The 12,540-nt window shown below is 50.8% G+C and overlaps 1 protein-coding gene across 2 annotated transcripts in view; it reads left to right on the top strand.

The window, feature by feature from the left end:
* naga (N-acetylgalactosaminidase, alpha) overlaps positions 1-12,540 on the top strand; it is a 120,644-nt gene that overhangs the window by 100,669 nt on the left and 7,435 nt on the right. For both annotated transcript variants that reach the window (XM_085969452.1, XM_085969453.1), the window contains 2 exons: positions 5,653-5,747; positions 8,931-9,092. In XM_085969452.1, the coding sequence (XP_085825578.1) occupies positions 5,653-5,747; positions 8,931-9,092 (257 nt within the window). The remainder of the gene's footprint in view (positions 1-5,652; positions 5,748-8,930; positions 9,093-12,540) is intronic.

Below are 12,540 nucleotides of genomic sequence, written 5' to 3'. Positions count from 1 at the left end.
AATATATTCCAGTGAGAAGGAAAAATTTTAAGAGAAGGAAGAACCATCCGTGGCTAATTAAGGAAGTAAAGGATGGTATCAAATTGAAAACAAAGGCATACAGGAAACTCTTTTTTATCCGGCACTGACGGGACCGGCGTGGTGCCAGTTTATCAAAAAGTCCGGATTACAGAGAGGTATAGTAAAAGGTACGAGAGCTCCGTGCACAGCAACAAATCCAGGCTTCCCTGTTGCTTAGCAACAGGTGCAGGAACCCTGGCCACAGACCAAGCGTACCTGTTGCTTAGCAACAAGTGCAGGAACCCCGGTTACACAGCCACAGATCCAGGAACGGCCACTAATATGAAGTAAAACTTACCTGAACCTACTCCTGAATTTTGCCGGTTAACAGAGATTTCCGGTTATTTAGGTGCCGGTAAATCAGAGTTTCCTGTACAACGTTGCCAAGATTAGTGGAAGGCCAGAGGATTGGGAAATTTTTAAAAACTAGCAAAGGACGATTAAAAAAATAATAAAGAGCGAGAAGATGGATTATGAGAGTAAACTAGCAAGAAATATAAAAACAGATAGTAAGAGCTTCTACAAGTATATAAAAAGGAAGAGAGTAGCTAAAGTAAACATTGGTCCCTTAGAGGATGAGACTGGGGAATTAATAATGGGGAACAAAGAAAATGGCAGAGACTTTGAACAAATATTTTGTATCAGTCTTCACGGTAGAAGACACAAACAACATCCCAATAATACATAATCAAGGGGCTATAGGGAGGGGGAACTTAAAACAATCACTATCACTAAAGAAAAAGTACTCGGTAAAATAATGGGACTAAAGGTGGACAAAACCCCTGGACCTGATGGCCTGCATCCTAGGGTCTTAAAAGAAGTGGCTGCAGAGATAGTGGATGCATTGGTTGCAATCTACCAAAATTCCCTGGATTCTGGAGAGGTCCCAGCAGATTGGAAAACCGCAAATGTAACGACCCTATTTAAGAAGGGAGGGAGACAGAAAGCAGGAAACTATAGACCAGTTAGCCTAACTTCTGTCATTGGGAAAATGCTGGAGTCCATTATTAAGGAAGCAGTAGCAGGGCATTTAGAAAATCATAATACAGTCAAGCAGAGTCAGCATGGTTTTATGAAAGGGAAATCATGTTTGACAAATTTGCTGGAGTTCTTTGAGGATGTAACAAGCAGGGTGGATAAAGGGGAACCAGTGGATGTGGTGTATTTGCATTTCCAGAAGGCATTCGATAAGGTGCCACATAAAAGGTTACTGCACAAGATAAGAGCTCACGGGGTTGGGGGTAATATATTAGCATGGATAGAGGATTGGCTAACTAACAGAAAACAGAGAGTCGGGATAAATGGGTCATTTTCCGGTTGGCAAACTGTAACTAGTGGGGTGCCACAGGGATCAGTGCTGGGCCTCAACTAGTCACAATCTATATTAATGACTTGGATGAAGGGACCGAGTATAATGTAGCCAAAGTTTGCAGATGATACAAAGATTGGTGGGAAAGCAAGTTGTGCAGAGGACACAAATAATCTGCAAAGGGATATAGACAGGCTAAGTGAGTGGGCATAATGGATGGAGTATAATGTGGGAAAGTGTGAGATTATCCACTTTGGTAAGAAAAAGAAAAATGCAAATTATTATTTAAATGAAGAGAGATTACAAAATGCTGCAGTACAGAGGGACCTGGGGGTCCTTGTGCATGAAACACAAAAAGTTAGCATGCAGGTACAGCAAGTAATCGGGAAGGCAAATGGAATGTTGTCCTGCTACAACTGTACAGGGCATTGGTGAGACCACACCTGGAGTACTGTGTACAGTTTTGGTCCCCTTATTTAAGGAGGGATATACTTGCATTGGAGGCAGTTCAGAGAAGGTTCACGAGGTTGATTCCTGGGATGGAAGGGTTGTCTTATGAAGAAAGGTTGAGCAGGTTGGGCCTTTACTCATTGGAGTTTAGAAGAATGAGAGATGATCTTATTGAAACATAAGATACTGAGGGGGCTCGACAAGGTAGATGCAGAGCAGATGTTTCCCCTCATGGGGGAATCTAGAACTAGAGGGCATAGTTTCAGAATAAAGGGTAGCCCATTTAAAACTGAGATGAGGAGGAATTTCTTCTCTGAGGGTCGTAAATCTGTGGAATTCTCTGCCCCAGAGAGTTGTGGAGGCCGGGTCATTGAATATATTTAAGGCGGAGATAGACAGATTTTTGAACAATAAGGGAGTCGAGGGTTATGGGGAGCAGGCAGGGAAATGGAGCTGAGGCCAAGATCAGATCAGCCATGATCTTATTGAATGGCAGAGCAGGCTCGAGGGGCCAAATGGCCGACTCCTGCTCCTATTTCTTATGTAATGTCGTTTAATGTCAAGGGGCGGTGGTTAGACTCTCTCTTGTTGGAGATAGTCATTGCCTGGCATTTGTGTGGCTCGAATGTTACCTGCCACTTATCAGCCCAAGCCTGAATGTCATCCAGGTCTTGCTGTAAGCGGGCATGGACTGCTTCATTATCTGAGGAGTTGCGAATGGAACTGAACACTGTGCAGTCATCAGCGAACATCCCCACTTCTGAACTTATGTTGGAGGGAAGGTCATTGATGAAGCAGCTGATGATGGTTGGGCCTAGGACACTGCCCTGAGGAACTCCTGCAGCGATGTCCTGGGGCTGTGATGATTGACCTCCAACCACCACAACCATCTTCCTTTGTGCTAGGTACGACTCCAGCCAGTGGAGAGTTTTCCCCCTGATTCCCATTGACTTCAGTTTTACTAGGGCTCCGTGATGCCACACTCAGTCAAATGCTGCCTTGATATCAAGGGCAGTCACTCTCATCTCACCTCTGGAATTCAGTTCCTTTGTCCACGTTTGGACCAAGGCTGTAATGAGGTCGGGAGCCGAGTGGTCTTGGCGGAACCCAAACTGAGCATCAGTGAGCAGGTTATTGGTGAGTAAGTGCCGCTTGATAGCACTGTCAACGACACCTTCCCGCTCACTAAAATAATTTGACACTTGCTTCTGTCCGGGCATCCCATCGCCCGGGGACTGGTCGGAGTGAGCACAGTGCAGGCTCCCACCAATTCCGACCTTAAATGACAATTGGGGTCCTATTTACATCACAATTTCCATATTAAAAGGGGGCAATCGCCTAAACAGACGGCACTATGGACACCTGGTGGAAGGGCCCTTTCAAAATGGCGGCGGCCACATCGCTGGTGTTAACGGGGAGGTGAGGCCACTGACCCCATTTTGAGGCTGTTACCACACACATGCCCCCCCCCCCGGTTAATGCCAGGCGAAGGCAATGAAAGCCGACTCCAGTGAGTTTACTCAGTGAGTAGCTGAGCTGTATAGACCTGGCGGGACCCGGGTTTGATCCCTGGTCTGTGCTGACTTGAGCTGAGCTGCAGTTGGCCTCAGTATCAGCCAGAGTCCCCGCTCCTGATCCTTGTCCTCCTGGAAGTGCCTGCCTGAGTCATACCCGGGGAATCGGGCTTGACTGCGATGCCCCGGGCGGTGGAATAGCTGGCACCCGTTGTCCAGGTTCACACTTGAAGCACGGGCACTTGAGTCGGGTACCAGAGGGTGACTAAAACTCACAAAACTGTAGCCCAGGAAGACCCAGGGGGAGAAATTCAGTATCGCCCTGTTTGGGGCGCCATTATCAGCCGTGCGCAAAGTTTAGCGCCTGGCGCTAATTATCGCCTCTGACCGCAAACTTGGCTTTTATCACCCCTGGAGGTGATTGGAGCGCTAAATCAGGTGCTTCACACCTGTCTTAAGACGCAAAGGCCGAGGAGCGAGGCGCTACCTCTGAGCGCGGGCGAAGCTCATGTGATGTCAGTCAGCAATGGAACACAGACACACTGGCTCTGGCCCTTTCTTAAAGGGGAGTTCTGACGAAAGGTCATCGACCTGAAACGTTAACTCTGTTTCTCTCTTCACAGATGCTGCTTGACCTGCTGAGTTCCTCCAGCATTTTCTGTTTTTATGCTAAAGGGGAGGGTTGATTTTGTTCTCCATCCACAGCCTGCTCATTGCAGCCTTGAATCTCGGCCTGAATCTCAGCCTGGAGAGTCCTGTACATAAAATCTGCTGGAAAGAACAATGGAGAGGCCCAGGGAAAGAGCTCAGAGTGCAGCCTCCACAGTCTCTTCTAAATAGATACAAGGAAGGGCAAATCAAAATGAACCTGCAAAGTGCTGCTCAGTACCCAAAACTCCTTCACACAGCGTTGAATCTCTCCAGAAGTCTCTCTCTCTCTCTCTCTCTCTCTCTCAGAATGCGTGGTGCAAAAATGTCACCAACAAAAAAAGGCAGGAAGCGGTCGCCTTTAAATAGCGCTCCCCCAGTCCCTTCCTGACTGCAAAACGCTCCCCTCAACCTGTCGTTGCTAGCAGCAGGCGGTAAGGCAGGGGGCGCCACTCAATATCCGGTCCGGGGCGCTACCGGGGCATTGCACACTCGACTGACGTCACAATCTGCCGGCGCAGGAGATCGTGGCGGTAGTGTTTAGCGCTGCCGCAAAATGTCTAGTTAATTTCGCGAGAGGCGCAAACATCGCCGCGCCCGGGCGCTAGTTACTTTGCGCCCCATTAGCGCCCTCTTAAGGCACTAACGGGAGGCGCAAACAACTGAATTTCTCCCCCTCAGTGCCTTCAGTAGAGGTGCGACTGTGATAAATTGTGAACTCATTGTTTCATTTGATTAAAAGACCACATTGGTTCATTTTGTTGACAGTGTTCTTCCTTTGAGTTAAAAGAATTGGCTTGTTCCATTGTGACGGTCAGTCCGTTAGTTACACACTGGTCAATCTCCCACATGGAGGGGGGGGTCATAGAATCTTAGCGCACAGAAGGAGGCCATGCGGCCCACCATGCCTGTGCCGGCTCTTTGAAAGAGCGATCCAATTAATCCCACCCCCCAGTCTAAAGGTGAAGCAGGGTTGTAGGGCGGGGGATAACTGTAGCTAGCAGGGCGTGCACCAGACACAGATCCCCATTTTAGAGATATACACATTGTTCTTACTTTTGTATTTCCATGTCTACACTTAGAATGGAAACAGCCTCTGTAAACTTGTCAGGCTGCAATTACAGCCTCCGGCCAGTGAGGGCGCTGCAGGGAGGAGGGTGTGACAGTGTAACAAGTTTACATAGGCAGTTGTCATTATAAATGAGGACACAGGCCTGAGAGGCAGCACAGGCCTGCGGGGCCCAGAGAGGCAGCACAGGCCTGCGGGGCCCAGAGAGGCAGCACAGGCCTGCGGGGCCCAGAGAGGCAGCACAGGCCTGCGGGGCCCAGAGAGGCAGCACAGGCCTGCGGGGCCCAGAGAGGCAGCACAGGCCTGCGGGGCCCAGAGAGGCAGCACAGGCCTGCGGGGCCCAGAGAGGCAGCACAGGCCTGCGGGGCCCAGAGGGGCAGCACAGGCCTGCGGGGCCCAGAGGGGCAGCACAGGCCTGCGGGGCCCAGAGGGGCAACACAGGCCTGAGGAGCCCAGAGGGGCAACACAGGCCTGAGGGGCCGAGAGAAAGGGCACAGGCCTGAGGGGCTGAGCGGGGTACAGGCCTGAGGTGTACAGGCCTGAGGGGCCGAGAGAATGACACAATGATGGATTTTTACGCTCTCGTTTTTTTTTTTGAACAGGGTATCCACTGATGTCGAAGGCACTGAATGCCACAGGCCGTCCGATCGCCTTCTCCTGCAGCTGGCCAGCGTACGAAGGAGGCCTACCCCCTCAGGTAAGGCCGCAGAACCCAGCAGTCGCCTTTCCTATAGGCAGGTGGAGCAGGGCGGGTGAACAGACCCCTTGGTTCCTGCAGCGGTTTTGTGGAACAGGAGGGAGCCACTCACAGAAATACATAGAATGTACAGCACAGAAACAGGCCATTCGGCCCACCTGGTTCATGTTTAAACTCCACACGAGCCTCCTCCCACCCCTCATCATCATCTCACCCTATCAACATATCCTTCTATTCCTTTCTCCCTCATGTACTTACCTAGTTTCCCCTTAAATGCATCTCTGCTATTCGCCTCAACCACTCCCTGTGGTAGCGAGTTCCACATTCTCACTACTCTGGGTAAAGAAGTTTCTCCTGAATTCTCTATTGGATTTATTAGTGACTGTTGTAGGAGTCTACGTACTCCTAGCAAAAAATACTGAACTCAGAGAGGTTCAACAGAAAAGGTTTAATTGTTGAGACTACATGTTGAACACAAAAATGGCGTCAGAGACTGCACCAAGTCCGACTGCCTTTCATCAGTCCACAGCTTCGACTGCTCCTCCCCCGCTCTGGGCTTAACTATGTTGCAGATCGAGTTTCTTAAAGGTGTGATCCTTCTTAAAGGCATGACGCCTGATTTATAGTCTACGGACCGAAAAGCGGATTGTGTCCTTTCTGTGATCGGTACGCCACACTGTCTTATATTGATGGCCTCTAGTTCTGGTCTTTCCCGCAAGTGGAAACGTCTTCTCTACGTCTACCCTATCGAACCCCTTGATAATTTTAAAGATCTCTATCAAGTCTCCCCTCGATCTTCTCGTTTCTAGAGATAGGAGCCCCAGCCTGTTCAGTCTCAGTGTGGGTGACAGGACTGGCTCCCACACAGCGGTGGTGTACAATATGTAAGGTTTTCTCCTCTCTAGGTCAGAATGCCAAAGGGCAAGGATCAAGCGAGAGACTGTCGCTATTTTCTAACTCTAAAGAACTTTGTTTGACATACGGACGCAACAGTTTTAACCAGAAAGGAAGAAAGTAGCTTCTCGTACAACCCTTCTAGAGCGAGCAACTCGAGAGTAAGGGGTGAGCAAGTCCTTTTTCTTGGGGGATGAGGAGGTTCCGCCCCTATTCCATCTTGTTTCCTAAAAAAATCACTGAGCTGAAGTTTTTATATTTTTTTCCCCCCAAGTTTGTTGCTGGGCAGAACATCCATAAATGGATTTGGTTTTTGCTCTTTAAGTTCCTCATTATTTTCCTAGTTATACCTATCAGGAAAGGATGAACAGGCTGGGGCTCTTTTCTCTTGAAAAGAGAAGGTTGAGAGGTGACCTGATAGAGGACTTTAAAATTATGAAGGGTTTTGATAGGAGGCCATTCAGCCCCTCGAGCCTGTTCCACCGTTCAGTTAGATCATGGTCGATCTGTACCTCAAATCCATTTACCCGCCTTTGCTCCGTATCCCTTAATACCCTGACCCAACAAAAACCCGTCAATCTCAGTCTTGAAAACTCCAATTGACCCCCAGAATCCACAGCTTTTTGAGGGAGAGAGTTCCAGATTTCCACCACCCTTTGTGTGAAGAACTGCTTCCTGACATCACCCCTGAACGGCCTGGCTCTAATTTTAAGGTTATGCCCCCTTGTTCTGGACTCCCCCCACCAGAGGAAATAGTTTCTATCAAATCCTTTAATCATCTTACACACCTTGATTAGAGCACTGTTCAATCTTCTATACTCAAGGTAATACAAGCCTAGTCTGTGCAACCTGTCCTCGTGAGCCCCGGTACCATTCTGGTGAATCTGTGCTGCTCCCCCTCCAAGGCCGATATATCCTCCCTGAGTGCGGGGCCCAGAACGGAACCCAGATGGGGTCTGACCAAGGCTCTCAACCAGCGAAACAAAACTGCCTCCACATTGTATTCCAGCCCCCCTTGAGAGAAAGGCCTGTGCACTGGCTTTTAGTGATTTGTGTACATGAACATCTAAATATCTTTGCTCCTTCATTGCTCCTAATCGCTCACCATTATATTGTAACGTTCCCTGCATTAAAGCAGTGGCAACACTTCAACATTGGTTGAAAAGCACTTTGGGATGTCCTGAGGTCATGAAAGGCGCTATAGAAATGCATTTAATTTCTACTCCCTCACTCACTGTCACTCACTTACTCGCTCACGCCCTCTGCCCCTCCCTCCCTCCCTCTGCCCCTCCCTCCCTCCCTCTGCCCCTCCCTCCCTCCTTCTGCCCCTCCCTCCTTCTGCCCCTCCCTCCTTCTGCCCCTCCCTCCTTCTGCCCCTCCCTCCTTCTGCCCCTCCCTCCTTCTGCCCCTCCCTCCCTCTGCCCCTCCCTCCCTCTGCCCCTCCCTCCCTCCCTCTGCCCCTCCCTCCCTCCTTCTGCCCCTCCCTCCCTCCCTCTGTCCCTTCCTCCCTCTGCCCCTCCCTCCCTCCCTCCCTCTCTCCCTCCCTGTCTCTGTCCCTCCCTCTCTCTCCATTGCTCCCTCTCTCCCTCCCTCTGCCCCTCCCTCCCTCTGCCCCTCCCTCCCTCTGCCCCTCCCTCCTTCTGCCCCTCCCTCCAGCCCTCCCTCTGCCCCTCCCTCCTTCTGTCCCTCCCTCCAGCCCTCCCTCTGCCCCTCCCTCCTTCTGTCCCTCCCTCTCTCCCTCCCTCTCTCTGTCCCTGCCTCTCCCTTTTTCCCTCCCTCCCTCCCTCGCTCCCTCCCTCCCTCTGCCCCTCCCTCCTTCTGCCCCTCCCTCCTTCTGCCCCTCCCTCCTTCTGCCCCTCCCTCCCTCTGACCCTCCCTCCCTCTGACCCTCCCTCCCTCTGACCCTCCCCTTGTCCCTCCCTCTCTCCCTACCTTTCTCCCTCCCTCCCTCTCTCTGTCCCTCCCTCTCTCTCCATCGCTCCGTCTCCCTCCCTCCCTCCCTCTCTCAATCTCTCCCTCTCCCTCTCTACCTCTCTCTCTACCTCTCTCCCTCCCTCTCTCCCTCCCTCCCTCTCTCTGTCCCTCCCTCTCTCTCCATCGCTCCATCTCTCTCCCTCCCTCTCTCCCTCCCTCTCTCCCTCCTTCTGTCCCTCCCTACCTACCTCCCTCCCACCCTCGCTCACTCACTCCACCATGGCCTCAAGAAATTAGCCAGCAAACACTGATCAGAATGAAGAGTCCTTGCTGGGTGCTGGGGGCTGACTCTTTGTCCCCATGTGCTGTTTGCAGGTGAACTACACGTTCCTGGGGGAGATCTGCAACCTCTGGAGGAACTACGCTGACATCGACGACTCGTGGGAGAGCGTTCGCGGCATCATCAACTGGTACGCGAGACACCAGGCGGTGCTGCAGTCCGCGGCTGGCCCAGGGAGGTGGAACGACCCAGACATGGTACCGCCTTACTTTACATCTCTGCTCCATCTCCTGCACTGCCACACACGGGGAGTCTTCAGAAGAAGCGGGGTCGAGGCTGCCAGCTCTGTGGACCAGGACGCGCTGTAGGAATTCTCCCCCATTTTAAAGTCCATTTCTGTGTCCACTTTTATAAACTGCCGATTTCCATTCATTTCATTTTGTTCAAAAAAGGGTGTAAGGATCCTGGACTTCATAAATAGAGGCATAGAGTACAAAAGCAAGGTAGTTATGATGAACCTTTATAAAATACTGGTTCGGCCTCAACTGGAGTATTGTGTCCAATTCTGGGCACCGCACTTTAGGAAGGATGTGAAGGCCTTAGAGAGGGTGCAGAAAAAATTTACAAGAATGGTTCCAGGGATGAAGGACTTCAGTCACGCGGATAGACTGGAGAAGCTGGGGTTGTTCTCCTTCGGGAGATTTGATAGAGGTGTTCAAAATCATAAGGGGTCTAGACAGAGTAGATAGAGCGAAACTGTTCCCATTGGCGGAAGGGTCGAGAACCAGAGGACACAGATTTAAGGTGATTGGCAGAAGAACCAAAGGCGACATCAGGAATAACTTGTTTACTCAGCGAGTGGTTAGGATCTGGAATACGCTGCCTGAGAGGGTGGTGGAGGCAGATTCAATCGTGGTTTTCAAAAGGGAGTTGGATAAGTACCTGAAGGAAAAAGATTTTGCAGGGCTACGGGGAAAGGGCGGGGGAGTGGGACTCGCTGAAGTGCTGTTGCAGGGAGCCGGCACGGGCTCGACGGGCTGAAGGACCTCCTACTGTGCCGTAACCATTCTATACTAGGTCGTGGGTTCAAGCTCCACATTCCAGAGACTAGGCTGACACTCCAGTGCAGTGCTGAGGGAGTGCCGCACTGCCGGAGGTGCCGTCTTTCAGATGAGATGTTAAACCGAGGCCCCGTCTGCTCTCTCAGGTGGACTTAAAAGATCCCATGGCCACTATTTCGAAGAAGAGCAGGGGAGTTATCCCCGGTGTCCTGGGGTCAATATTTATCCCTCAATCAACCTCACTAAAAACCGATGATGTGATCATTATCACATTGCTGTTTGTGGGATCCTGCTGTGCATAAATTGGCTGCCGCGTTTCCCACATTACAACAGTGACTACACTTCAAAAGTATTACATTGGCTGTAAAACGCTTTGGGACGTCCGGTGGTTGTGAAAGGCGCTATAGAAATGCAAGTCCTTTCTTTCTGAGCATGTGTCAGCCTGTGTCCTTGCAGGAGACGGCACAGCTCTGCCACCGGACTGTTGGCTGTAATCGGCCCCACTTTGTCCCTGTAACCAGCCTTGACGGCTGGAGATTGGATTCGGCTTTTGCAGCTGTGCGCAACCTGCGATCCGCCATCACTCGATGCGAAACCTCCTCACCGGAGCTGCCAAGGGAGGGGCCAATGATTGGTGGAACCCGCAGAGAAATGGTTCAAGGTCTCCGCGCCGTTTTCCCCGGAGTGTCTGTGGGAGATTGGGACAATCCCAACGGGAATCTCTGTCTGGCGCTTACTGATGATGCAATATCAGCAGCCGCAAGTTTGTGTGAAATTCCTTAGCGGAGGCGTTAACCGATTGGATTAATGCATTGAGTGTTCTTATCCCAGCATCGCACAGCAAAATCTCGAGCATTTAGTGTCTCTTCGGACATGCCACAAACTCCGTTCCCTAGACACCGACTCCATCCCTTTCCCTGGTCACTATCTGAGGCTGAAACCTGAGCTGAGCTTCCGACCCCATAGTCTCTCCATCACCAGGCCCACCTCCGTCCACCGCTGTAACATCACCCGACTCCGCCTCTGCCTCAGCTCATCTGCGGCTGAAACCCTCACCCGTGCCTCTGTTACCTCCAGACCCGGCTATTGCGAGGCTCTCCTGGCCGGCCTCTTAGCTTCCACTATGTAAACTTGCGCTCATTACAAAGCTCGGTGGGACAGTAAGCTGTGAGGAGAACACAAAGGCCTCGAATTTCCAAGCCCCGTGGAGGCGGGTTTGGAGGCGAGAGTGGGGGAAAATTGCAGAATCGGGGGGCACAAACCCTTCCCGCCTCCATGCCCGTTTCCCAGGAGGCGGGTACCTGACCTGTGCTGGGAGCCGCCTCCCTGAGGCGGGAAGGGGATTAGTGCCAATTAACTGCCTGTTAACAGGTAGTTAACGGGCAGTTTTTGGCCTAATCCCTAGTTTTAGCCCTGAAGTGTGGGATTCCCGATGGCTCCAAACCACGCCAAGTTATTGAGGCGGACCATCGGGCTGAAGGGCTTGGAGGGTTCAAGATGTCCAGTGTTCAGGTGGGTGATGGGTGCATGACTGCAGAGGTAAGTGTCTTTGGTGTGTGTAAAGTGTTTAAAGAAGTTTAATTACCTTTACTTACCTTTACAGCCTTCCTTCCTTCAGGTCTCAGGAGCCCCTCACTCACCGGCACAGAAAGCAGAATGGCCGCGAGCTGTCAAAAGTTGCAGCATTCAGCTTTCTGTTCTGGAGAGATCTCTAAATCAGCCTGAGAGGAAGGAATTAACTTAGTGTACAGATTGTCAGTGTTTGACAGCTTCAAAGGACTGTCAAACGCTGATATTTCATCTGTCAAAAGCTCTTGACAGATGAAATGTCAATCTGTGACGTCACCTGTTGCCGGGTGGCCCTTAATTGGCCTGCTGAGCCCGCTGGGCGGCTCCACAAGGTCAATCAAGTGAAAATTGCGTGGATTGGCCACAATTCGATGGAGGCGGGACTACAACCCCAAAAGTTGTAGTCCCGCCTCCAGTATCAAAATCCAGCTCACAGAATCTGCAAAGGAATTTAGATAAACTAAGTGAGTGGACAGTAAGGTGGCAGATGGAGTATAATGTAGGGAAATGTGAGCTTATTCACTTTGTTAGGAAGAATAGAAAACCAGAATATGTTTTAAATGGTGAGAAACTTTCAAATGTTGGTGTTCAGAGAGATTTAGGTGTCCTCGTAGAGGAAACGCAGAGAGTTAGCATGCAGGTACAGCAAGCAATTAGGAAGGGAAATGGCATGTTGGCCTTTATTGCAAGGGTGTTGGAGCACAAGAGTAAGGAAGTCTTACTACAATTGTACAGGGCTTTGGTGAGACCACACCTGGAGTACTGGGCACAGTTTTGGTCTCCTTATCTAAGGAAGGATATACTTGCCTTAGAGGCAGTGCAACGAAGGTTCACTGGATTGATTCCTGGGATGAGAGGGCTGTCCTATGATGAGAGATTGTGTAGAATGGGCCGATACTCCCTGGAGTTTAGAAGAATGAGAGGTGGTCTCATTGAAACACACAAGATTCTGAGTGGGATTGACAGGGTAGATGCTGAGAGGTTGTTTCCCCTGGCTGGAGAGTCTAGAACCAGGGGTCACAATCTCAGGATAAGGGGTCGGCCATTTAAGACCGAGATGAGGAGGAATTTCTTC

The sequence above is a fragment of the Somniosus microcephalus genome, chromosome 28 (assembly GCF_052327205.1).
Source record: "Somniosus microcephalus isolate GS21.2 chromosome 28, FLI_Smic_1.0, whole genome shotgun sequence".
Classification (NCBI taxonomy): Eukaryota; Metazoa; Chordata; class Chondrichthyes; order Squaliformes; family Somniosidae; genus Somniosus; species Somniosus microcephalus.
The sequence above is the reverse complement of the archived record's forward strand: the minus strand, read 5'-3'. Positions and strand labels throughout refer to the sequence as shown.